The 26,409-nt window shown below is 49.5% G+C and overlaps 1 protein-coding gene across 1 annotated transcript in view; it reads right to left on the reverse strand.

Annotated features, from left to right (window-relative positions):
• Window positions 1–218: 218 nt before the first annotated feature.
• The window catches only part of LOC115908189 (cystathionine beta-synthase-like), a 29,565-nt gene continuing 3,374 nt past the window's right edge, over window positions 219–26,409 (reverse strand). The window contains 18 exon segments of the mRNA XM_030956639.1: window positions 219–316; window positions 2,102–2,186; window positions 2,491–2,599; window positions 3,139–3,273; window positions 4,439–4,510; window positions 5,010–5,115; window positions 6,676–6,760; window positions 7,577–7,702; window positions 9,731–9,822; window positions 11,364–11,433; window positions 12,483–12,614; window positions 13,761–13,840; window positions 14,849–14,983; window positions 16,904–17,010; window positions 19,790–19,932; window positions 21,961–22,024; window positions 22,784–22,913; window positions 22,916–22,977. Coding sequence (XP_030812499.1) covers window positions 219–316; window positions 2,102–2,186; window positions 2,491–2,599; window positions 3,139–3,273; window positions 4,439–4,510; window positions 5,010–5,115; window positions 6,676–6,760; window positions 7,577–7,702; window positions 9,731–9,822; window positions 11,364–11,433; window positions 12,483–12,614; window positions 13,761–13,840; window positions 14,849–14,983; window positions 16,904–17,010; window positions 19,790–19,932; window positions 21,961–22,024; window positions 22,784–22,913; window positions 22,916–22,977 — 1,831 coding nt within the window.

Genomic DNA, 26,409 nt, shown 5'->3' on the forward strand with positions numbered 1-26,409 from the left:
GAAGCTCCATGGCTGATAAACACAATTTCCTCAGTTATCTCCTCTTTAGTGACACTCTGGGTGGCGTTTGGCAGACAAATGTAACACATCACAATTTTCTCCTGGGCATTTTGAGAAACTTTTGGTTGCACTGGGCCAGAGGCTGCCTTGCCCAGGGGGTTTGGGCTCAGGGGGACACCCGGACCTGCTGGAGGAGGGGAGGCAGCCGAGCTGCTCTGCTACTTCTTGTCATTGCTGCTGACAAAGGTGAGGAGATCCATGGATGTGACCACACCGAGCACCGTCTGCTTCGTGGAGGAACTGCCATTCCCACTGACTGGAAGCACAGAAAATTCCAGTTTAGTGGCAAAAGAATCGAAAATAACACCACCATCACCCCCACCCTCACCACCTTCCAGCTGTGCAGAGGCTGCTGTGCATTTATTAAAAGAAAACCCTAACAGGGACAGCGTCTGCCTGAGCTCTACCTCCACAGAAATGATGATGGAGCCTCAGTCAGGTCACTGTGATCACACCAGAGAGGTTTTTGCTGCAAATAACCCACCTTTCCCAGAGCAGGAAACTTAATTTCCCAGTTGTTTTTAGCCAACCTCTGTTCCAGTCCTGCTCCTATCACCACAGAATTTTTCAGAGCAAACTAATGAGACTCTCTAAAAGCAGCAGTCAGGCACTTTTCTGCTCTGTTCTCATAACATCCTACACCACCATTAATGAAACAGCACTTCAATAATTGTTTTAACTGTCTGATAAATGTTTTCTTAAATAAAAATAAAACTAGCCACCAGAGCCCAAACACAAGATAAAATGCAAGCTCCAAAGGTGTGGGAAGAAAGTAATAAATAAGGGGGTAACTGTGACAGCATTAAAACAGCAGCTCTGGAAAAGCAAGCGGGTGTTGTTTGAAAATCAGAGCAAGAGCTGCTGCAGACAGCTGGCTGATATTTTTTGATGGGTGCCATTTAATTTGCTGATACCATTTAATTTATATCAAAACGTGATACAGAAGGATATTCCTTATTTTATGACAACACAGCTGAGAAAGGAAACTCTGCCTGGCATTAGTTTTGGTGACTGAATTGGAAATGTGCATCAAAGGCAGTTTTGAGTGACAGATTTTTGTTTGCAACCTGATGTGGGAACATGGATGGGCTTGCAAAGCTTCAGAGCTGATGGGGCTCTGGGGGAACAGGACCTGAGAGGGAAGGTTTGGGATGTTTGGGTTTTGGAGGCCCCAAGTTGAGCAGGCAGCCACCCACTGTTCACCTGAGGGATGCTTGGCATGCTCAGTGTGCAATCCCATCAAATCAGCATAATTACACCCTTCAGCCCTAATTCACAAGACCTAAACTTGGCTCTTCTGACTGCTTTTTGTGTTGCTCATTTTCCCAGCCAAGGCCAAATCTGTGCTCCTTTTGTGGTGTAATTGCACTGGGAAGGTGTGCCAGGTCAGATGTGCTGAGCAGCACCTGCCACCACACCTTTTTTGGCTCAGAGGAGGCACAAGGGGTGATCCCTGCTGCCACTGATGTGTCAGCAATCCTGATGCTGCTGCAGGTGACACTGCTGGGCTGGCTTGCACACCAAGGGGAAGGTGGCTGTGCAGTGGATTGAGAATAAAACCAATAAAACCTGCTTTAATGGTGCTGCCAGACTGGCACAGCATCCCTCCACCCAGCCATGGTCCAGGGCAGGCTCACACACAGCTGCCCCAGGCTACACCCAGTGCCCCTGGTGATCCACAGGGCTTGCTCATGGCCCACCCCAGTTTTCTCAGCTTTCTCATCTTAGGTGCCTGAAGTCCACCCAGGCTTTACCTGATGTGGCCAAATGCTCCTTCTGACCTTGCCCCTGGGCTACAGAACTCTACAGAGATCTCAAATTTCCCCCTAGCCAGCTTTGCCCCCTCTATCCTCATCCCTGTGGTGTCAGGAGGAGTCGTGGGTGAGGAGTGGGCAATTCCAGGGCTGTGCAGAGCAGAAACCTCTGGGGGCTGCACAGGTGCAGCAGCTGCACTGAAACCTGCCACAATCAGCTTGAGAATTTCCCTCTCCCCTCTCAAACACTTGTGCCAGGCCCGTGGGGAGTTCCTGCAGGTACCTACACTGCATCTGCTCGTGCACAACGATGGCAAAGTGGTCGTTCTCCAGGAGGCAGGAAAGCTTCCCAAGGTTGTCCTCCAGGCTGATCTAAACAGGACAAAATTTAACATTTAACCTTTCACTTCACCTGGCAGTGGCTGAGCTCTGATTTTGGAGGGTGCTGATTCCCCAGCTGGATGAAATCCCCTGTCAGTGCTTGGTGGGAAAAGCTCTGCAGGGCTTTTACAGGTGTTTGTCCTCACTCTCATCTCCAAGACGTCACCATGGCCCTCCCCACTCCTCTCTGCCTTCTCTTCTCCCAGCTCCTCTCACACCCCTGGTGCTGCTGGTGCCCCTGTCCCTCTGCCCCTGTCCCCAGCCAGGCTGACACCATCCCCAGCCTCAGTGGTACCTTGGAGAACTGGTCGTAGGTGACCTTGGTGACAGGGTCTGACAACTCCACATTTCCATCCTGCACAGAGCTCAGGGTGTTGCTGAGGGTCACCATCCCCAAAATAAGCCTGTAAGGGAACAGGGAGTTTTCCAGAAGGTCAGACCTGAGGTGGAACACACATTTTATGCAGGGGCTGAACTGCTCTGGTTGAAGTCAGTGACCAAATTGTTGCTGCAGTCAGGGGGAGGCACCAGGTTTCTCCTCACTTGGGCAGAACAAGGAAGTCTTTGTCCTCACCAAGCTGTTGGTTTCACAGCAGTTAAAATCTGCTGCTGCAGTCCAGGATTTAGCAGCTGGGAGAAGGAAAACCCGTGGGCTCTCCAGCTGCTTATTTGTGTGGGTTTCCTCCAGCTCTCACTCCCCTGGGCTCCCCTTGCCTGTGCACTGACCCAGCATCTTCTGCTTTGGTGGGCACTGGACTGGGCTTCAACTGGATCTTTTACAGGAGTTTTATTGATAAATCTTCCCAAGGAGGCGGATGATCTTTTTAAAATTATCAGAGTCCAACACAAGAGCTCCTGCTCTGAATGAGTAAATGGGACTTGAGCTTCATAATGACAGATTTTTCTGTACAAATGCCCATCTGCAGTGAGCAGAAATAGTTACCCTGACTCAGCAACAACAGGAGCTTGGTCATAACCCTTCTCCTGGAGGATCTCAATTGCCTTTTGACAGCTGACTTCTGGGAGGAGGATGAGAGGGGCCGAGAGATTCAGTTTCTGCACCTTGATGTTCCACCACCTGTTGGGAGACAAATGGCAGTGCTGAGCTCTGACTGCTGCACAGCTGTGGCCTTCAGCAGGGGACAAGGCCAGAGGAGATGAGGGACAGTCTGTGTGCCTGAAAAGCCAGCCCCACTCCTAGAGCCAAAGCAGAAATGCCACCACGGCCAGGTCTTGTTGAAGCCAAGCTTTCCCTGTGCCCAGTGTTCATGCAGCTCCAGAGGCAGGGATGAGACCAGCAAGCTGCTGAGCTGTCCTGAATCCAAGGAAGCTATTGAGGGCTTCACTTCAAGCTCAGAAATGGGTGACCTACCAGTTTCACTCCTTTGTTCTGTATCCTTGGTCCTCACAAGGCAGCATTTGCAGCTCCTGCAGGAGAGAGCCTCGCAGAGATGCTCGTGGGACTTATGAGGGACAAGCTGAGCTGGTTTGTGGGGCAGCACAAGCAGCTCCCAAACATCTCAGCCCTGAGTCCTTGCAGAAAAGGCAATGCTGGAGCCTGGAAAGGCCAAGAGCAACTCCAACCAGACACAAGAGGCCTTGGAAATGTGTTAAGTTTTTAGAAAATATTTTACAATAACTTTTGGTAAAGGAGAAGGTGACATCAGTAATACCAGGTGTCTTTAGGGTGAGACCAAGAGCTTTTCTAAACTGGCATTTGCCCAGCCACACATCAACTGGCATCAACAGTTTGCCTGTGACTCCCTGCCTGGAGGGGTCTCTTTCCCCAGGGTGTCCAAGGGACAGCAGAGTTGGCCAACTTTTCTCGCCAGCAGCTCTGGAAGGTGAAAATTTCCTGTTTTATGCCTGAAAAGAGCTGCAGAGCTGTTTGAAAGGGGGCTAGCTACAACAGGGACCCACCTCCCCAGCAGCCTGATGGTCTTTTGAACATCAGATGTGGAGTAGAGAGAGGTTTCCAGAGGGTTTAGGTGGCCTGGGCTGCCACGTGGGAGTGGATCAACTCCTTTGGGACAGAAACGGCTCCTTTATAGACTTTGATTGGAGAGCTGAGAGATAACCACTCAAAAGAGAGGAGCTGACATTACAGCCTCCCCAGAGGGGTCTGGACTTTACTGTGTTTTCCCTAAACACTAAAAAGGAACATTTTCCTTTGAAGATAACGATTTCCAGACTCAGAAAGCTGATTCCCTCAGCACAGTTTATCCCAGCAGAAGTTGTCTTACCAAGGCTTGTGCTCCTGGGCGTCATTTAGGAACCCATTTTTTAACATCCACTGATCATTCACAAATTTGGACCTAGAAATCAGCAACAAAGAGCAACTCTGTGAGGCTTCCAGAAGAAGTTTTGTGCAGCACACCACAGCACTGCCCCCGGGGCTCTCATGATTTTTGCAGCTGGCTGCTCTCAGCCCCTTTTAAGGTCAACAGGAGCATGGGGTGCTCAGTAACTCTTCGAAGCACGCCAGCTATTTGCCTTCCTCACTTTAGGCATGCAGGCTCAGAAAGTGCAGCTTGGCTGAGTGCTGCTCTGTGCAGTGAGTCAGAGAGGAGATAATAAAGAGGAAATAAGCCCCAAGTGTCCCAGCACCCATCCCCTGGTGGCTGCCACGCTGATGTGCTGTGATCTAGCTGCCCGAGGGCGACTCCCAGCTCTGGGCTCACTCCATGTGCCTTGCTAGCAGATTTATTGGGGTGGTTTTCCAGAACCCCAAGCACCTGGGCTCAGGTGCTGTCACAGGAGGCCCTGGAGCTCCCCCCCCGGTGCTGGGAGCAGAGGAAGGAGCAGGACACTCACATGTAGTTCCGGATGGAGTCGGGCAGGATGACAACGCAGCGCTGGCCCTCCTGCAGCTCCCTGGCAGCTCTCACAGCCGCAGACATGGCACTGCCCGAGCTGCCCCCTGCAGGGACACCAAGGACAGGGAGACAAGGGTCAGGGCTGCCCAGGGCCACTGTCCTGCAGTGGGAAGCACCGCACCTCTGTCCCAGATAAGGTGCAGAGGTGGCACCTCGCTTGGGACACTGGGATGGGAGGACAGTCAATCCCAAAGCCTTGTAGGGTTTAGAGTCAGGCAGAGGTGGGGACTGATGGGATGTGTTCATATGGTGGCTCTTGGGCTTTGGAGGCAGCATGAAAGTACCTCATGGACTTCATGAACCATTTCTTGTGGGCAGACCAAGAAATGGAGACCTCTTCTGAGAGGTGCCATGCAGGGACATTCAGAACACGCTGCCCACACCACACCCTCCCTTTGCATGAGCAAAAACCACGCCAGTTCTGGAGCTTCTGGCTGACATACTTGGCAGCCAAAGACTGGCTTTAAATGCACTGTAAAGACTGAAAAAAACCTCCCATAAACATTTCATTCATGCTTGGAATACCAGGCCAACATGATGGGGAGGCCTGAATGCTGCCCGTGTCTGTGTGCACGCATGTGGCTTGCTGCACGTAGGGAACGCAGGTCCCTGCTTTACAGAGGCAATTCCTCCAGCACCAGTCTGAGCACTGGAAGTCAGACACGTTCCACTATCTGTGTGCCAATTACAGCCTGCATTCAAGGCAGCACGTATTTTACAGCAGGTTAATTATCCCTGGGTCACATTTTTCAAACAAACGAGGAACGGCCCTGAAAAATGCAGCTCAGGGAACACGGAGCTGTTCACAAATTATGGTTGAGTTCAAACAAGTGGTTTCTGTTGAAACACAGTGACTCCCTGCCTGCTAGGTTAAATCAACATTTAAGTGTTTCATTATATATATATATGCTGATCTTTTCCAAAAGTCCCTGGATATGAATGCTCAGGGCTTTTATCAGCTGTAACTATGAGCCTACGTGGTGTCTGCTCCTGGGTGCCAGCCTGTGTCTGTTTGCTTGGCGTCAGGGAAGGCTGAAAACAAGGCTGATGATCTGTGGAGGCTCTCAGGGTACAGGCAGGGTCTGTCTGAGGGCACCTGTTCATTTTGGGAAGCCAGTGGGATCACTTACAGCTTGTTGGCACAGGGAGAAATACTCAGCAAGAACATCTCACACTTTCTTTGCTTTCAGGGCTTGCTGGTCCAAAGCTGGCACCTCTGGTGTGGCAGTGACACCGAGCACGGCCTCACAGAGCTGCTGGCAGAGCCCACCTGTCCTGCCCTGAGCCCCACTAATCCTCCCCTCAGCCTCTGTAACTCTACACTGCCTGAAGATCCAGTTCCACTGCAAAAGTGCTCCAGTAAGGAGAGAATTATTCCTTCTATAATTACTGTGGCTGGTGAGTCAGAGCACAGACCAGACTGGGGGACACACCTCTGGAGCCTGCAGTGACCTCTGCACAGCCCCAGGCTCAGCCTTTCAGCCCTGCTGACCCAGCAGACACAAAAATGCAGAGGGCACCTCCTCTGGAGAGTTTTGGTCCCAAAAGGATGAGGTTCAGAGGGTTTTGAAGGGGACAGACCGCTGTGGCTGCACTGTGCTTACCACACAACAAGCCCTCCTCTCTGATCAGCCTGCGGGACATGAGGAACGAGTCTCTGTCGTTGCTTTTGTACCACTGATCCACCACCTGGAAGGAAAGCATGGAGCATGAGGCTTGGAAATGTCATTTCCACGAGTCTTGGAAATGTCATGAGTCTTGGAAATGTCATTTCAGGCTGCCCTGACCCTCTGAGGCACACCATGGTGCTGATGCCCACAACATCTGGCAGCTCTGAGCTGCCTTCCACACTTGCTGAAAGCATTTGTCAGAAGATCCATGGGCTGGACTTCTTGCTTGCAGACACCCACACCTTTCCAGCACCCTTTCCTTGGAGAGTTAGGGGTGCCTGACAGGTCCAGAGTTAGGATGTGGAAGGGGATTTATGCTGTCCCAGGCCAGGGTACATTAATGATTCAGAATTTGCCAAAATGAGATCCATCTACAAGAATCAGTGTGGATTATTAAGGTGACAGCCCTACAGCCAGGTGCTGACAGCAGGGATGGAGTTAACACCTGGAAGCAGAAAGAGTCTGGGCTGTGAGGGACCTTTCTAGAATGAGGCCAGGGCAACACAGGCAGCCTGTGTTAGGGATTTAAAGCTCTGTGGCAGCTCATACACTGAGAGGGAACTTGACAAGAGCTGCAAGGTTCATGTTCTGCTGTCTTGCTTGGATCTTGTTGTAATCAAAGTTACTCAGTCCCCCCACAGCAGCTTGTTCTGCACTGGGAAGATACATTGGGGCCACCTCTGGCCTTGGGAGCAGGCTGGATGTTGCAGTGCACTAAATAATTTATTTAGCTGTTGTTTTGCACTGGGTGATTGGAGATTTGCACTGAGTAGTCCTGACAGCTGGATGCCAAGGCAGAGAGCAGGCAGAGGCCCCTCCTCTCAGGGTTACTCACTGATCTGTCGAGGACAGTGGGGATGAAGTCGTGCCCAATGCCCTCCACCTCGATGGTTGTGGTGTTGGTTTTGTTCATCTCGCTGGGCAGGGCAACGATGGAGCCATCAGGGTCCACACCAATGATCTGGGAGGGAAAGGCATTTTGTCAAACCAAAATGGGAAATCAGAAACTGCCAAGTACAAAACTCAAAGCAAAAGTTACCCACACCCTTATAGATGGAGAATGAGATGATTGGCTCTCACAATTAAAAGATAACTGTTGTGTGAATATTAATAAAAGCTTTAGTGATGTATGGTTATGTTATTGTGGTTTAGATGTCCTCTGTTCTCCCCACAGTTCCCTTTCCCCCTGTGTTGTTGCCATCACACAGCCTGGGCTGTCCAGCACAGGTACAAAGGAGCTGCACAGGTGTCCCTTGCATGGGGCAGCTGGGAATGGAAAAGATTGGGGGTGCTTAGGGGGTGAGGCAGGGCAACCCCTGAGCTCCAATGCAGTGACAGGAAAGCAGTTTGCACTGATAAATGGCAAAGAAGAGCTGACTGACAGACTTTGGGAGGGGCCAGGGCTGATGCAGCCCCCAGGGGTATAACAGACTGAGCATCCATCCTGAAGATCAACCAGCCACGTGGTGTGCATGAGGGGCAGTTCCCAGCACTTCAGCTTTTTCCTTATGCAGTCCTTTGTTGTATTTTTGTTAAGGTTTAATAAACATTTTTATATTTTCAAAGTGAGCAGTTGTTTCTCACACTTATCAGCAGTGTTTCCTTCCCCTGATATTCATTAATATTCCTAATTGCTAGCAGCATGGAGAACTTCCAGGATAAAAGGGTGCTGGTTTTCACTGTCTTCTTAAATAGATCCTAGGTAGCCTTCAGCTGTTGCACAAGTGACTGGTGGCTTAAAATGTTATCACTCTCAAGGTGTTTGTCATCACCCCCTTGGCAGAGCCTGCCACTTCCAAAGCCCAACCCTGAGCACAGTGCCAGAGCTCCCTAATCTGCTCTAGGTGAAGGCAGCAGTGAGCTCCAACCTGTGGAAACCTGTGGATGCACACATCCTTTCTGGATCCAGCTGTGCTGGCTGATGGTGATTTCTGGTGATTTTCCCTGGATATTTACAGCTTTGTGTCTGGGCTGAGGTGCCTCCCTGTCACTATGATATTTTCTGAAAAATCCTCTTTGTTTAGGATTTTCTTCTGGGAAGCTGAGAAGCCTCAAAAAAGAATGAAAGCAATAATTATCTGATTGCTTAGGAATGTAGTCTAGAAATCGTTTACCAACAAGTAAAGCATCTTTGATTGGTTCAATGTGAATTGTTTTTAATTAATGACCAATCACAGCCAGCTGTGTCAGACTCTGAAGAGTCAGTCAAGGGTTTTTATTATTCATTCTTGTTTAGCCTTTTGGTGTATCTTTCTCTTTCTTTAGTATAGTTTTATAAGATAATATAATATAATAGCATATAATAGTAAATTATATAATATAATAGTATATAATAGAATAGAAGTGTATAATATAATAGTATAGTATATAATATAGTATATATAATATACTACAGATAGTATATAATATATATATATAATATAATATAATATAATATAATATAATATAATATAATATAATATAATATAATATAATATAATATAATATAATATAATATAATATAATATAATATAATATAATATAATATAATATAATATAATATAATATAATATAATATAATATCAGCCTTCTAAGAACATAGAGTCAAATTCTCATCTCTCACCTCATCCTGAGAACCCCACAACACCACACATCCCTCAACACAGCTTTAGGTGCAGAAGCAACTACTGCCTCAGGTGAGCTGTGGGGTTAGGCAGGAAATGACATGCAGGGACGGGACAAGGGGGAATGGCTTTGAGCTGAAGGAGGATAGATTTATACTGGATAATAGGAAGAAATCTCTCATTGTGAGGGTGGCGAGGCCCTTCTGCCCAAGTTGTGGGTGCCCCATCCCTGGAATTGTTCAAGGCCAGCTCTAAGCAACCTGGTCTGGTGGAAGGTGTCCCTGCCGATGGCAGGAGGGTGGAATAGGACAATCCCCAATGTCCCTTCCAACCCACACCACTGTGTGATTCCATGAAAACCCCAGCAGTCCTGCCTCCAGCCTTACCTTGCACTCTGGGCACTTCTCCTTCAGCTTCCTGGCCACACCAGTGATGGTTCCTCCTGTGCCAGACCCAATCACCACCATGTGCACCTTGCCTGCAGACCAGGGGGCAGAGAGGTTTGCAAGGGCTCAGCACAGCCCCCAGCAGGATCTCCCCTTTACTCAGAGCCCTGTGTCCCCCAGACCCCCTGTGAGCAGAGGTCAGGCAGAGGGATGATTAAATTTCAAATGCCATAAAACACTGATGAAATCTGCCAGCTCAAATGGAGCCCCTAAACACAGGTGGGGGCTTCACCAAACACATGGTGGCCACAGCCTGGTCCTGTGCAGAAGCTCAGATGAGCTTGCAGGAGCTGAGCACAGCTGATCCTGCCTCACTGCAGGCAGCTGAAGGTGACCTCCAGATACCCCACTGCAGCTCTCCATGATTTCTGCATCTTTGGTTCTACTGAGCAGAGGGAACAGCATGAAGCTGTGTCAGGGGAGGTTTAGGTTGGATGTTAGGGAAAGGTTCTTCCCCCAGAGGGTGGCTGGGGACTGAACAGGCTCCCCAGGGCAGGGGTCACAGCACCAGCCTGGCAGAGCTCAAGGAGTGTTTGAACAAGGCTCTCAGTCACATGGTGTGACTTTTTAGGTGTGCAGGACCACAAGTTGGACTTTGATGATCATTGTGGGTTCTCTCCAACTCAGGATATTCTGTGATTCTGTGGCTTAAAGGGGAGGGAATATCTCAGCACATCCACCCCTTCAAACCACAGCTTATCAAAGCAAGTCACACACATGAATATCACTGACAGGCACAACCTGGCATCCACAGTGGAGGGAGGGCTGAGCTCTGCCCTGGCACCTACCTCTGTCAGATGCTGCCCCACTGACATGGATTAAATTATACAGATTTAGGGCTGGAAAGAGGAGAATTGGAGTCTGGCCTTCAAAACCTGATGCTGCAGCTGCATTGGGAAAGGGGGACCTGCAACCCACAGCTGGCAGCCAGCTGGAGCAAGCCCTGACACTGTGGAGGAGGCAAGGCTGGGACTCTCTTGTTGCCATTGATATCTGACTGCTTTACAGCTCTGATAACAGCTCTCCAGTTAGAACACCCAAGTCCTGGTCATGCTTTTGCAGTGCTCCCAGAACTGGCAATAAATGTCACTTCTATCTGTACAAACGTGGACTGGGATAGCCCTTTATCCTCCCCCAGCCCTCACTTCCAATGGCACTGTTTGGGAGGTTTTGATTTGCAGATGAGAGTGCTGGATCAGATGCAGCCTTGCCATGCCCTGGTGGATTTATATTCCCTTCCAAAGCCTCATGGGACCTCTTGTGTTCCCAGCTGGCAGGTCACTGTGGCCACCAAGAGGCATGTTCTGTCTCCTTTAGGTACAACCTGAGTTTCTTAAGCCTCTGGTGTCCTCCCCCAGGTTTTGCAGTGGGAGGGGAGAGCTGGGAAGCCCTGCAGGCTGAGGTGGCTCTGGGGTGGATTACGAGAGGTTGCCACATTCTGTGTGTCAGTGTTATTAAGATAATACTGCCTGCCCCTCCAAAGGCCCTTTGGGCTGTTTCTAGACATTGAGGTCAATAAATGATGTAAATGAAGCCTCTCAGGGAGGATTGCAGCCCTCAGCACAGACAGTACCTTCACACTGCTCCAGGATCTCCTCGGCCGTGGTGTCGTAGTGAGCCAGGGGGTTGCTGGGGTTTCTGTACTGTTTATTCCAGCAGAGAACAGCAGGGGTTACCTTGTGAAGAGCAGGTCAAATACCAACCCAGCAACAGCTCCTGACAGAGCTGTACCCAAAGCATGCAGCTGCCCAGGGGAAACCCACCCCACCAGGACAGGTCACAGGTGTTCCTCCTGTTTGTCACTTTGGCACAGATTTCCAAGCCCACTTGGGAGGTTAAGTGTTCCCACAAACACTCACTCTCCAGCACTTGGCGTCCATTAGGTGTGGGGAAGGTTCAGAGGCTGGGAACTGTGGCTGGAGAAGCTGTCCTGATCATCAATCAGCATAGATTGGCACAGATTTCCAAGCCCACTTGGGGTTTTTCCACTCTGGGAGGTTAAATGTGCCCACAAACACTCACTCTGCAGCACATGGTCTCCATTAGGGGTGGGGATGGTTCAGAGGCTGGAGAAGCTGTCCTGATCATCAGTCAGCTCTCATGCACAGAGGGACTTTGCAGCATTGATATTTGTGCCCCCCACGTTCGCACCCATGGACCAAAAAATGAACTGAAAAACTCATCCAGTCGTTGAGCTACTTTTTTTTTTTTCTCAGAAGGAAGGAGCTTGCCTGACTTTCCTGCACTCCAGGGGCTCCTCACTCAGGGGTCAGACCAAGTGCCCTCCTTGGTCCCAAGTGGACCAAGTTCCCTGCAGGAACCTCTGGCATGAGTCACCACGGTTTGCCCTTTACAACATGAGGTTTATTTTTGAGGCTGCTAGCTAGGCTTAAAAAGTGGGATTTTTTTTCAGGTCAAAGTTAAATCTGAAGCAATTTGAGGAGTCTCTGAATTGTGCAATAAAACCCAGCCTCACCCACATCCAGGCTTTGGCAGAAGTGTTGCAGGTTTGGAAGTGTCCCTTATTTTGTTTCTGTCCCCCTGTGCTTTGCAGAGGGGTGATTAAATTTCACATGCCATAAAACACTGATGCAATCTGCCAGTCCAAATGGAGCCCCCAAACACAGGCACACTTGGAGAACACCCTATAAACACTTTTGAGAAAGGCAGCCAGTGGAGGGATGGCCTTTACCTGGTCCAGGATATGAGAGTTTGGGATTTGACTTCTCAGCTTCCAGGCCACGCGGACGTTGGACTCGGGGGCATCAAAGCGAGTGCACGGCGTCCTGACAATTTCAGCACCCAGGGCCTTCAGGATATCGACCTTTGGGATGAAAAGAGGAGCTGCACACAGCTGATCCCACCCAGGGGTGGTAACCTGAGCCTGCAGGCCCAGGGCAGTGCCAGATGCCAGAGCAGCTTTGCATGTGGGAGGCATTTATCATGTGGAGATACAATGTCCAATTCTGGACTCTGCTGTCTCTGACAAGCTCCAGCAGCCCAGGGCCTCCTGCCCGAAGCTGGCACATGGATTTGAGCCTGGCCTTGTGCCCTATCCTACTTGGAGGGCAGGATGGTGACAGGGTGGAGGGAGGTGACAGTGTGCTGCTCCTTGGGGGCAGAGAGAAATGGACAGGGAACAGGGTCTCCTGTGTGCTGGGACTGGAGCCCCAGCATGCAAAGGGGAGATAAAAAAGCTGGTTTTGCCCTAAATCTCTTCTCTCCTCTCACCAAAATCAGGGAAAGAGCAATCAGCCCCTGGGAGATGGGGCTGTCAGTGGGACAGGGGAGTGTTGGGACACCTGGAGATGAAGCCCACAGCAGCTGGAGGTGGCATCTGACCCAGACTGAGATTTGGGTTGAATTGAGGGTGACTCTTTGGAGAAGGGCTTATTCTTGAGCCAGGTCAGGGTGCATGTTTGGCTGCACTGGCATGAGTTCAGCTGAGCTGTCTGTGAGGCCCTTGGCTCACCAGTGAGAGATTTCTGCCATCTCCAGGATGCTCTGGTCACCCGACCTTCAGCTCTCGTGCAAGTGACTTGAGACACCACCCTGAGAAACAGCTCAGGCAACTCTGAGTGTCTCCAGGTGAAAGAAAACCGTAAACACACAGAGGGGCCAAGTGACCTGTCAGATGTCAGAGGGGCAGTGAGCAGGACTGGCAGGGTAGCCCTGGCAGCTGCCTGCCTCTCCTGCTGTGCTTCACATGCAGCAGAGCCTGCTCTGTCCCCTGCACCCACACACTGTGTTTGGCTCTCCCAGCTGCACTTCTGACACCAGACAGCCACCAGGCCACCACAGGCTGCTTTTTTTTTTTCTCTCAAGAGGCAAAGTTCTGAATAGCAGCTGTGGCAGTGTGTGTGCAAGGCTCACAAGGTTCAAAGGGCTCCAAGGAGGGAGAGGTGGAGAGAGAGGGGGAGGAAGGAGATGTTCCCTGGCCATGGGGTAAAACCATAGAGAGAGCTCTGACCTTCTCCATGCTCATTTTCTCTGGCAGGACGATGATGCAGCGGTAACCCTTGAGTGCAGCCACCAGTGCCAGCCCGATCCCTGCGGGGTGGGGAGCACAGGGAAGTGGTTGGCACCACCAGAATTTGGCAATTTGGCAAGAGCAGCCCTGGATGGAACCATGGAGGGGTCACTGACCAGCCACAGGTGAGGGCATCCTCCACGAGCCCCCTGGGAGCACCAGGGAGGGTGGGAGGACGGGCTGACAGGCATGTGGAGCTGCAGCATCACTCCTGCTCCCAGGAGCTCCTCATTCTCACTGAGAGAATGAAGAGAGCTTTTCTCCCCCCACCGAGGCTCAGCCACCTTCCTGTGAGTTTGGAAACTCAGGAGAGAGGTGATTTTGCTTCAGGAGTGCCTTCCCTCCCCCTCAGTTGTGGGGGGACAGACAGACAGGACTCTGCACGTCACTCTATGGCACCTCTGCTCCAGTTTCACTGGGGTGATGGATGGAGCCAGCTGCTCCCAGCTGGAGCAGGAAGGTGAGGCAGCAGGAAGGAGCAGCCTGTCCCTCTGCCAGGGGCTGCAGGGAGCCTGGTGCCATTCCAGCTGCCCCAGGCAGGCAGGGAGCCAGTGTGATCCATGTGGGACACAGCTCTGGGGGAGCACAGACCCCCCTGGCTCCCTGTCTGGGGTGACACAGTGTGGTGGGGTGACAAGTGACACCGACAAGGGCAAAAAAATCACAGGAATTCTCTTCCAGCCCATCAGAAAATGGTGTCTGGAAACCTCTGAGAATTCAAAAGCTTCCCAGCCTGAAAACACCCAGGGTTGCCCCAGCCCCTGATGCTGTCTGCCTTGGTACAAGGAAACCTTCCAGACACATCTGTGCAGGTGTGGGACCCTCACAGGATCCTCAGGAATTTCAGCAAGGGATTTCACCTCAGGATTTCACCTCAGCATCCCAGGAAGCCCATGGCCACCAGGAGGGGAGCTGAGGGGAGGATGGAGCCAGAGCCCAACCTTGTAACCCCAAATGCAAATCCCTGCTCCTCAGAAATTCCCCCCTGCCCAGTTCCCAGGCAGAGGGAGCATCCCTGCCCTTCCCACCTGTGTTTCCTGAGGTGGGTTCAATCAGGGTGTCTCCTGGTTTGATAATCCCAGCTCTCTCTGCATCCTCCACCATCCTGAGGCTGATGCGGTCCTTCACGCTGCCCCCTGCATTGAAGTACTCACACTTGGCCACTGGAAAGGGGAACAAAGGGGAGACTCCATCAGGCACCAGCTCCCCCAGGCCTCACTGCAGTGTTAGGACACCTCTTCCCCCTCTGCAGGACTGTCCTTTGCTCATGGGAATGCATCCACCATCTGCTTGTCTGGGATTATCCATCAGCACAGAGTCCTTCTTTCCCCCATATTTCCTCCACCCAGGATGGGTTTGAAGTCAACCTGGACATGGTCATTGCATGGTGGGAGGTCCCACACTGGCACAACACCCCTTGAGGACTCTTCTGTGGGCAAGGGTTAGCAGCAGGGTCTCACTGTCTGTCCTGGGGCATTGAGGTTTCTAACAGATATCTAAAAAGCTCCCCTCTTGCAGGGGTGGGTGATCTGTAGTCCTGACTGAGGTGCCATAAAAAAATCCCAAACAATAGAAAGAACCTTTTCAAGTGTCAGGCCAAATGACAGGGGTTTTTTCACTGAGCTAGCAACAAACTGAGTAACTTTCCAAAGCACATTCAGATTGCAAGGCAAGGCCCATCTCAGTCCTCCCTGGGGCCTCCACACCACAGCATTCTTCTCACCAAGCCTTTGATGAACATCTGCAGTTGAACTGGTGCTACTGAGCTGTTTTATGGACAGCAGGGAGAAAAGGGGATTTCCAGGGGTGCTTTTTCACTTCACCCTGGCAGAGACAGCAACCTGAGGCTGAGAAATCAGCCCTGTACCTGAGCAGCCTGGACAGGAAAGGAAATCTTGTGCTCATCATTACACTTTATAATGCAAAGTGCCACAGCTCCAGCTGCACGAGGGTCCCTGGGGGCACAGAAAACACCAGGCAATCCCATCCAGCTGTGGCTGCTTCCTTTCATCCCTGTGTTTGCTGGGAAGGGGCTCTGTGCTGACACAGGACCGTGGAGCTGCTCTGCCTGTTCTGCTCTGCTTCCCCTCCTGTGCCAGGGGAGGGAGACACCATCCCAGAAAATGGGATCTGCCTGGTTTTTCCAGCACCTAAAGCACCAGCCAGACACACTCCAGAGGTGCACCAGGTGCTGCACATCTGTCCTCCCACCTCCATGGTGTCCTGGTGTCCCCTCAGCTCTCATTGTGGGCAGGGTGAGGCAGTGCAGTGTGCAATAGCAAGCCATGACTAAGAGCTGGAATCTTAGGGGAAAACCATCCTCGGTTTTCCAGCGTGGAGGCTGCAGGGCTGGTGGCCCAAGGATCCCAGATGCTGAGAAGGGATCAGGTGGGAAAGCCCAGGGTGCTTTCCCTGTGTCTGTGTGCTCAGTGGGGTCTGGCTGCCCTTATAGATATTCATGGTTATTTAATTTAATCATGTTTATTTCATAAATAACTGTGTGGTTCTCAGGTGCCACACAGCACTGCAGGGCTCTGCTGTGCCATTGCATTAAGGATGAGTGCTCAGCAAGTCTCTCCTTACTCAGCTGTGTGACACTCCTGGCACTCTCTGCCTCTCAGAATTTGCACTTCTGCCCAATTTGGATCAAATTAATTATTAGGGTTAGGAAATATAGGAAAGGGAGACTGAAAATTCCACATGCACAGATCTGAGTTTATCACCCTTGTGATTGTAGGGGACCAGCCTAAAGCCAAGCCTTACATGAGACAGCACCAGCAAACATCTCCTTAGGGAGAGGACTGAGATCCAGCCCCAAATTTAGGCCAGCTCTGCTCTGAGCTTATGCTGCTGTTATCTGGCAGGAGAGATGCCTCACTACCATTGCCCCCCTGCTCACTGCTGCTTGAAACCCCCTGTTTGGCCCAAGCAATTACTGCCTAGCAAGCAGGAGAGCCCAGCATGAGCCACATCTGCCCCTCCCCACCTCTGTTCCTCTCACAGAGCCTCTTCTGAAGCCCCCTCCAGCACCCCTCACCCTCACCTCGAGGCATGCAAAAACCTGCTGGCAAGGGGACACTCACAGAGCTCACACTTGAGCCCATAGGACTTCCCAATCTTGTTGATTTGGACCATCGGGGTGCAGCCAATTTTCTTGAGGATGTTGGGCAAGATCTTCTTTTCTTCTGTCCTGAAATAATGCAGGGAAAAAAAAAAGTCAAATCAAAGCTATTGTTCTGCAACATGAACCAAGAGAAAATCTGAGTGAGGTTTCAGCAGCTTTATCAAGGCCACCAAAAGACACCCCAACTAGGAGAAAAAGTCCCCATCAACAATTAGTGGCACCAGGAGTTAATTACAGTTCTCCATCATGAGTTATTAGGTTTTTAACATGAAAAGTAAGCTAATTAATTTTCAGGGTTGTTCTGAAATGCCTTGCTCTGCAAAACCAGATCTGTAATGAGTGAGAAGATGCTGGCAAGCCTGAGGATTTTATGCTGTGGGTGAGAAAATCAGGACACACAGCACGAGGCTCCTCCTCTTCTTCCCATCTTGCCCAGCCCCATCTCTGCTCCCCACATTTCCAGCTGCCTCTGGGCCAAGTGCTGCTGCCCAGGACTGCCAAACTTGCAAGGATGGCTCCATCAGAGAAGCCCAAACCTCAGAGTGTTTTGCAAACAGTTGAACCCCGCTCTGTGATCAGTGAAATCCAGCTGCCCACATTTGCCACTCGCTGTCAGGCTCCAGCAGGAGCCAAAAACCACAGCAAGAGCAACCTGAAAAAAACCTGTTTGCCCAAGACACTTTGCCAGGGAACTCACACCCCTGAGCTCTGTCACAGATTGACAAGGGCTGTGTTTGTTTGGGCCACATCCTGGTCACAAGCTGTCATGGTTTGATGCTGGTGCAATGCCAGCGCCCCCATGAAAATATATTCTCCCCAGTGGCTGCTGTGAGATGTGACCAGGAATAGAGCAAAGCAGGCTCAAGCTGAGAAATAAAGAAAAAAACTTTATTAACCTACAAGTACATGGAAAAAGGAACACACACACAATTCAGAATGAAAACCTTGCAAAACATTCCTCCTCCCTCCACCCAATTTCCAACACAGCACAGTGAGACAAAACCTTGGATTCTGCAGGTGTGATATCAACACCTCCTGCCCTGCAGGAGTGCAGGGGTTTAGTGAAGGTCTTTCCTACCAAGAGGCTCCAGGCTCCCTGCATCCCTAGCCCAGAAATGATGGGATGTGCTGTTACCCTTCCCTCTGTGGGAAGTGTTTGCAGTGGCAGGCTCCACTGAGTGCTGCCAAATGTGAGGCAACACTACAATAAATGAGCTTCCCCCACAGCTGCTCCAAAAGCCACTTTTGAAATGCTCAGGGATTTATTTTGGTGGGGCTGAGCCTTGGCCCCCTCAGGTAAGGTTTAACTGAGCCTGGCTCTCTTGAGAGTGACCTGAGTTCCTGCATTGCACATCTGGATTGCATCCTGCAGGTGCTGATGTCAGCTCAGGACAGCAGACAAGGATGGTTTTCCCCTAAGATTCCAGCTTTTAGTCATGGCTTGCTATTCCTTGAGATGTCCAGGGGAAAACCAGTCCTGGCAAAGGAAAGGATTCCTGCTGAGGTTATGCTGGGTCAGAACCAGCTCGAGGGGTGGCAGGACTAGTCTACCTCTGTATCTCTCAAAAGAATTTAAATATTTGATGTTCTTAATTAAAATAACAACCTGTCTCCTCCCTCTTTTTCTACCCCCAAAACTCAATCAGATTTCACCTGGGAGTCTCAGGAAGTCCAGAGATTTTTGCTCCATCTGTGGCTTACCCAGAGCAGGGAAACCAAAGCACCTCTCCCTCCACAACCTGCTGCAGAGCTGTGATGTGTCCCAGTGTGTTTTTTTCCCTGCTACACAATGGGTTATGGTTCAGCTCCTGCCCCAGCAGGGCTGTGTGGGCCCCCTCAGCCAGACTCCATTCCCAGAGCAGTGTTTGGGGAATGTCTCCCCACCTCCTGTCTGGGGGTGGGATGGGCCCAGCCACTGGTACCACCATGGCACCCTGATGCTAAATTGTTAAAAAAATATAATTTTATCCTGCTCAGAATGATAATTGAGTGGAAAAAAAATTCATTTTGACTGAAAATTATTCTCTCCTCGGGCACCAGCTGCAGGGGTTGCACTGAGCCATGCCCAGCTTGCTGGATCAGCTCCAGGGCTCTGCATTCCATCCATTCCTGCCTCCTGCATGGGCCAGACCCAGAGGCTGCTCTGGGCTACCCACATGCTGGTGGCTGTGCCCTGGCCTTGTCCTGCCTGGCACATGGTCAGGCACGACCATGCAGAGCAGTGCTGCACCTCCCATGGCCTCCAATCCCCGGAGCTGCATTCCAGGAGTTTTACTCCACTCGCTGGAGCTGGATCCCTGTTTCACATCTCTGCACTGCAGGACGTGTCTGCAGTTCCTCTGACATTTATGGGACAGCCTTATCTTTAGTAGCTTGTCTGTGTCTGGTTTGCAAGGTCATTAAAGCACCTCTTGTCAGGACTAATCTGGGCCCGCACGTCACCCTGGGAGGGAACCTGCTGCTGTGAGGGCAGGGACAGCTCTGAGCAAGCACTTTTCTCTGCACTGGGGCCATTTGCTGCTGATATAACAGCCCAGGCCCTGGTAATCCATTTTTGTGAAGACCTCTCAGCCATCTAAAATAAAATGCCCCAAACAAGGAGGTGCTCTGAAAAACACAGAGCTGTGACTTGAGCCAGCCACATCCTTCTGCAAAAATAAAAGGGAGTGAAAAAAGTCTTCTTGGAGATGGCAAAAGAGAAAAACTGCTTTTGCCATCTGGAAAATAAACCATCATTAACACAGCAGCTGGCTTCTGGCCATGACCATCCTGGTGTAACAACAACCTCCAGGAAAAGGTGCTGAGCTGCAGGACCTGAAGAAAGCAGCACGGAGGAATTACTTACAAGGGAACACAGGAGTGTGGAGACTTGCTGGCAGGAGTTGTGGCTGTCCATGTGCACCTACTGGGCAAGTTGGGAAGGATCCAGGTGCTGTCCTGACCATTGGCACTCCTGCCATTCACCAGGGGGCACTTCTTACCCAGCTCCTGTGGGGTGGAAACAGAAGTCACAAGTCACTGACATATTTCCTGAAAAATCCCTTTGCCAGGGTTTCTTCTCCTGGGAAGCTGGGAAGCTTCAGCTTCTCCCTGTTTTGCTGCTTTGGAATGTGATTTGGGGAATCGTTTACCCACCATGTGAATTGTTTTTAATTAATGACCAATGACAGCCAACTGTGTTGGGCTCTCTGAGTCTGTCACGAGTTTTTACTATTCATTCTTTTCCTGGCTTCTGTCTGTCTCTTTTCTCTTTCTTTAGTATAGTTTTAGTATATCATTTCTTATAATATAATAAATATGATATTATATGATATATAATATGATATGATGATATGATATAATATGATTAATATAATATTAGCCTTCTGAGAACATGGAGTCAATTCTCATCTCTCACCTCATCCTGGGGACCCTCAAAACACCACAACAATTAATAACCACAGTTACATAGACAGCTGGGAGAAAAATAGCTGCAGAAGGGGAAAAAATGGCATTTGGGTGTGAAGGGAGGGCAGCCAGGCTGCTTGGAGTATCCTGCTGGCATTTCAGCCACATGGATGTAGGTGGGTAAGGAGGTTGTAAGGGTGGAAGAAGATGAACAGATGAAAGGATGTTGTAGTGAGGTGACTGTGAGTCCCTTCTCCCACAGAGCACGAGGAAATGGACTCAAGTTCCCCAGGGGAGATTATACATTAGGAAAAAAAAATAAAATATGCATTAGGAAAAAAATTTCATGAAAGGGTTGTAAAACATTTGAATGGAATTCCCAGTGAAGTGGTGTAGTCACCATCCCTGGAAGTGTTCAAGGCTCCTGAGGAGATGGCACTTGGGGACACAGACTCATGGGGAACATGGTGGTATGGGTTCATGGTTGGACCTGATGATCATAATGTTCTTTTCCAACCTTAGCAATTGCATGATTCCATGATTCCATGACAAAGTTGCTCTTTTGGAGTGGTGTGCTAGACCCCATACATCATCTGAGCATCTTCTCCAGTACATCTTCTTCCCCATCTCAAAACCAGCACCTCCACTAGGAAATTTTATGCTCCTAATTTAATTATTTGGTCAAGAACAGCTTTTTTCACCCTAGCAGTGAAGAACCTGCAGGTAAATCCATCCAGCAATAATTGGAGAATGCTTTTATGGTGATGGTGGCACTTAGAGGTCACCTCTGCTCTGGCATCCAAGTGTATTAAAATTGAGAAAAAAGAAAAATAAAACAGCAAAGGGCAGCAAAGGTGCTTGGGGTACTGAGCAACTCCCACAGTAAAGGAGCTTAAAGAGAGGAGGATTCATCAGGCTGGAAATGAGACAAGAGGCTGGTGCTGAGAGCAGGCTCTAAAGCCTGGGGGAGTTGGAGAAGGTGCATCAAATAATCAGCAATAAATAATAAGGCAGAATGGAATTATCAGGAACAACTACAGAGGCAGAGCAGATAAAAAGTAGAATGGGAAAAGGGTTAAACAAGTTAGAAAGGGTTGAGTTCAGTAGCAGATTTTAAGCACACAAGCCCTGATGGCATCAGTGCTCTGCAGGAAGGCAATTTGCTGTGCTGTTCTCTCTGTATTGCTGGTGCATGTACAGACAAAAGGAGGAGTCTGGGCTTAAAGTTTATTTTCAGCATTTGCTGCTGAACAATAGCAGAAACAAATAAACCCAGAAAAGGGTTACATGCAGGTTTGGTGTGACCTCTCTGCTCTGATCCTCTCTGCAATCCATCCACCATGTGTGTGCTAAAAAAAAAAAAAAAAAAAAACAAAACAAATGGAGAAAAACCACATGAGTTTTGGTATCTGTAAGTTCCTTTTGTGGCTTGTTCACAGATGAATTTACCTTGATTCAACCATTATTGAATAAAGGGACCTTGAAACTCCACAGGATCATGGATGGAGACTTGTGTCTCATTTAGACTGATGATGAAAACTGCTGGTGGGCTGCTTAGTCTGCCCTGTCTGTCTCCTTACACCTCTGTGGTGGTGCATCCTGCAAGAGCAAGTCTAACCCTTTCCTTACCTTTGCTGCAGCAGAAATGGTCAAAGACATCATGCTAGACATTCCTTCTGCATTTAACTTCAGACTGAGAACAGGGACATCATTTTGCCATTGGACAGGACCAAGCCAGTGACTCAAAGAAGAAACATCTCATTTCTAAACACAGAGAACTGCCTGCAGCAGGGCCACAACTGCTGCCACGTGGAGGGACCATGGAAAATCCAGTTTAGTTGAGGAGTTTCATCTCCCCCCCAGGCCATAAAACCACAGCCCTGTCCTCCCTCAGCCCCTGGGCTCCCTGCCAGTAGCTGTGGCTCACAGTTATAGAATTGTGCTCTTTGTTGATGGAGTGACAAAACTATCTCCTTAAAAAGGAAATAAGCCCAGAAGTTTCTTTTCAATTAGGTGAAAAGGCATCTCATAGAACTTAAGAGATTTCACCTTAAACTTAAGGATAGCTAATTGGACAGAAGCCAAAAAGTCCTGCTTGGGCAATTTACTAGAAAAAGAAGAGAACAAAGAAATTATTGGCTTTTGTGAGGGCTACCAGGGACAGGAGGCCCTCTTGCACTTGTATTGGTTTTTCTCTGTAAAGAGTTTTGTTGTTTTGCCTTTTATTAAAACCTTTTTGTTTCCAACACTGCCACAAAAGCTATTCTGCTAATTTTATGCCTTCTAAGGTAGCTGAGCTATCTCAGGTGTGAACTATATCTCCAAGAGCTTATGAGACCTGGCTCACAGACACTCCTATTTCACACAGTGGCCAGCACACTGTTGTGGCTGAGTCCTGATTATCTGAATTCTTTGTGGCTTGACATATGAGCCCATGGGCAGCCTTAATTACCATTTCTGCCATCCTCCTCCTGCTTGCCTGCTCCTTTCACCCTCCTGGTGGGAGTTTCTCTGCAGCAGCCTGGCAGGACAGCCTGAGGAGGTCTGTGCTGTGATTCCTTGGTGGTTTCCACGCTGGATGGGGCTGGGTTTGGTCCCTGAGGGCTGGGCTCTCCCTGGAACACAGAAACACACCCCACACTGTTACTTCAGCAACACCAGAGGGATGGAACAGCCTGTGGTGAGTGGCTGAACCTTCTCCTTATCCAGAGGCCACACAGCATCTCTGAAATTGGAGGTCAACAATTCCCATTGCAACCTGGCCCCACAGCTAAAGCAGACAGAGAACTCTGGTTCAGCCCCACACCAGGTCCTCAGCCACCTTTTCTTCTCCAGAGACAGCACCCCCAGCCTCAGAGAGCAGCAGGAAACCATGAGGGTGCAGGGCAGGCACCCCAAAATGCCAAATCCTGCAGCCAACAAAAGCTCTCCCAGCAAACTTTGCCTCCCAGTGCTCATCCCCACCACTGCTGCTCACGGAGAAGGATTAAAGGGGAAAAAATGGTTCATTTCCTTGCAAGCCAGGATTTATGCTGGCCTTGAGTATATCTCCCAAAGCAAATCTGTGTTTACCTATCAAATTAGCTGGGAAGGAGCAAAAGTCACCTGTGGGTAAAGAAGAGATAATCCACAGTGTATCAGAGGTGGTCAGCAGGCTTTCACAACTGAGCTCACCAGTTACCACCCAAAATGCTGGCTGTTACAATTCCAGATATTGAGAATTTTAGATTTTTTCTGTTGAAAGACACAGGCTGTCAAGAGAACACAACATTTAACCTGAAGCTGTAGAGAAAACTTCCAAAATTGAATAACAGCATTAAGATTATGAGTGTGTAGTTTGAATAAAAGTGTGTAATATCACATAGTAGAAAACTTGGAATTGAAAGTTTTAGTATCTAGAGTTTATAGAATATAGTTTATAGAATAAAGTTTTAGAATATAAAGTTTATAATATACATAAAACTATAGAAGATAGTTTTTTAGAGAGATAGAAGTTTAGAGCAGTAGCTAATCCTTCTTCTTCATCTTCTTCATAAGTTTAAGTAGTATTTTGTAATTAGACAAAAAAGTCCACATTGCAAGACATAAGTAATTAGTTATTAGATTAAAAATAAAAATAGTTTGTCATTTCTTAATTAGATAGTTTTTCCTTAAAAGACCTTGTAGAGATAGATAGAGAACCATTTTGTAACTTGTTAGTGAAATAGTATAGAACTCACAGATTATAAGACTATAATATAAATAAAAAATAATAAACATCTAAGTCCAAACATAAAATTCCTTCTCAAGCACTTCCAATCCCAACCCTAACCCCCTCCAAAAAAAAGATAAAAAATCAACAGCTGGCAAAATAGATATTATGGGTGTATTTTTTTCCCCCCTTTTCCTGGTGATGCCCATCTCTACCATAATCGTGGTGGGGTGGAAAGGGACAAGGCAGGAGGGTGAAATTATTGGGGCTGCAGGGCCTCACCACACAAGGCCCCTCTCCCCTCCAGCCCTGGATCAGGAGGGCTTCAGGGAAGGAAGAGCATTGCTGGCTCCCACCTTCTAAAATGAGGTTGCATTCTCCTCACTGTGTTCGGTTTCCCTGACCTCTGAAATAAAAATAAGTCAAGAATGGGGTTTTCATTTATTCTCTCACCCAAAGTGAATGCAGACACATTCTCTAGACACCCAGGGAACAAAGAAGCCAGGGCTGGCCTTTGACTTGTCAACATCTACACCCCTCTCTGCTGGAGAATGCCTCGTGTGTCTCCTTAAGGGCTGGGCAATTCCTGGTGCTGCAGGAAGGGCATGAATGTCCTCCTCCCATTACAAAACACTCTCAAATCACTGCATTTCTGTGCTCAGAGCCTGGATTCATATTTACATTAATATATGTCAAAAACGCCACAGTGGCTCTGAAGGGAACTTTGAAAGCTGCCTGAAGTGCAGAACCCCCAGAACAAGACAGCAGATGGCCTGAAATGGCACCAAAGGATGGGAAAAATCCAGGACTTTTGGAGGCCTTAACACAGCACTGGTTGAGTTGGTCCCTTGCTGCCAGCCTCAGTGACATCCATCAGCACAGGCTGGGTGGGGTGTGAGGAGAAAGGACAGCCATGGACTGCAGCCAGGGATGGCTGAGAGGAGCAACATCCAGTGCAAACATCTCCCCACGCTGCCTCCAGTGCAGCTTTAGATCACAAAGTGAAGACACATCCTCTCTGGGTTACCAAAACTCTTACCTGTGTCCCAGAACTCCTCCCAATCCCTGGCTGAAGGCTCAGGTGTGATCTGGTCAGCCAACAAATACACCTGAGCCACTGCTGTGTCCTGCCACAGCCCCGTTACTCGCTGCTGAATGGAGAGTCTTGAGAGGGCACAAGGCTGGGCAAAGGATAAATGGAAATCTCCACTGGAGCTGGGAAGCAGGCCAAGAGACCAGGAATGATAACACCCAGCTGCTGCTACTTAATGAAAATATATGACAAGGAGCACAGGCTAACGTTTACAGAGCACTCTGCAGATAGGAGATTGCAGTTATCAGGTTATCAGCCTGCTCTGATAACTTCAAGGGGGAGAAAATCGAGATGCTCATTAAGTAAAGTGAGGGAACGCTTAGATGAACTCAGCAAGGCAGAAAGCAATGCAAGCTCGCTCCATTAGAACCAAAATGCCTTTTCCTTGCCTTATTCTGAAGAAATAGCATTGCTGCCATTGAGCAAGACAAATGCAGCATCAGTTTAGCAGAATGATGGAGTGACCCAGGCTGGCAGGGACCTCTGGAGGTCCCAATCCAGCCTCCTGCTTAAAGCTGGGGCACTCTACATTCAGCCCAGGCTGCTCAAGGCTTTGCCCTCCTTGGACCTTGAAAATCTCCAAGGATGGAGTTGTACAATCTCTTCAGAAGACCCTCTCCACCACCCCACTGACCTCGTAGTGTGAATCCAAACCCTCCCTCTTGCCTGATTCATTCAGGACTTACTGAAGGCACAGCCGCCCCCCAGGTGAGAATCAGCATGGGCAGCAGGGGAGGCCAAATTCCAGCTCTCCCCACAGCACTGAGGGTCCCCATTTCCCAGGGAGGGGACAGATGAGGCACTACTCACCCCTGCAGCCTGTCAGGCAAGTGTCTGGGCTGAGCCTGAGCCCCAGTTAATATGTGCTGGTGCTGGGGACACCTGCGAGCCGCGGGAGGGACGCGATTGGGTCCTGCCCCACACCTCGCTGTGCCCAGCGCCTGATTGCTCTGCAAGGGGAGGTGACTGGGGCATAAAAGAGCAGATAAGCCATTTATTGTTTGTTTTAATACGTACTTATCTCCAGGAGTGCTCTGAACCCTTCCCCCAGCAGTTTGGTTGTAGAAATTTCTTGCTGTTTTGGTTTCGTGTCTTGCGCTGGAAGTTAAGCCCAGCTCATCTGTGTCAGCGCGGGCCTTGCTGAATCAGGCAGAATTGGTGACAGAAATGGTATTTGGTGTTAGGTGCTGTCTGGTGGGGCCTCTCTGTGTCCCCTGGGGTCCCAGGGTCAGCCTCTGCACCACCTCCAGCCCTAAAACCTCTGTCTCCTGCTTCTCTTGCAACTGCTTTACTA

This window comes from Camarhynchus parvulus, chromosome 1 (genome assembly GCF_901933205.1).
Source record: "Camarhynchus parvulus chromosome 1, STF_HiC, whole genome shotgun sequence".
NCBI classification, from domain to species: Eukaryota; Metazoa; Chordata; class Aves; order Passeriformes; family Thraupidae; genus Camarhynchus; species Camarhynchus parvulus.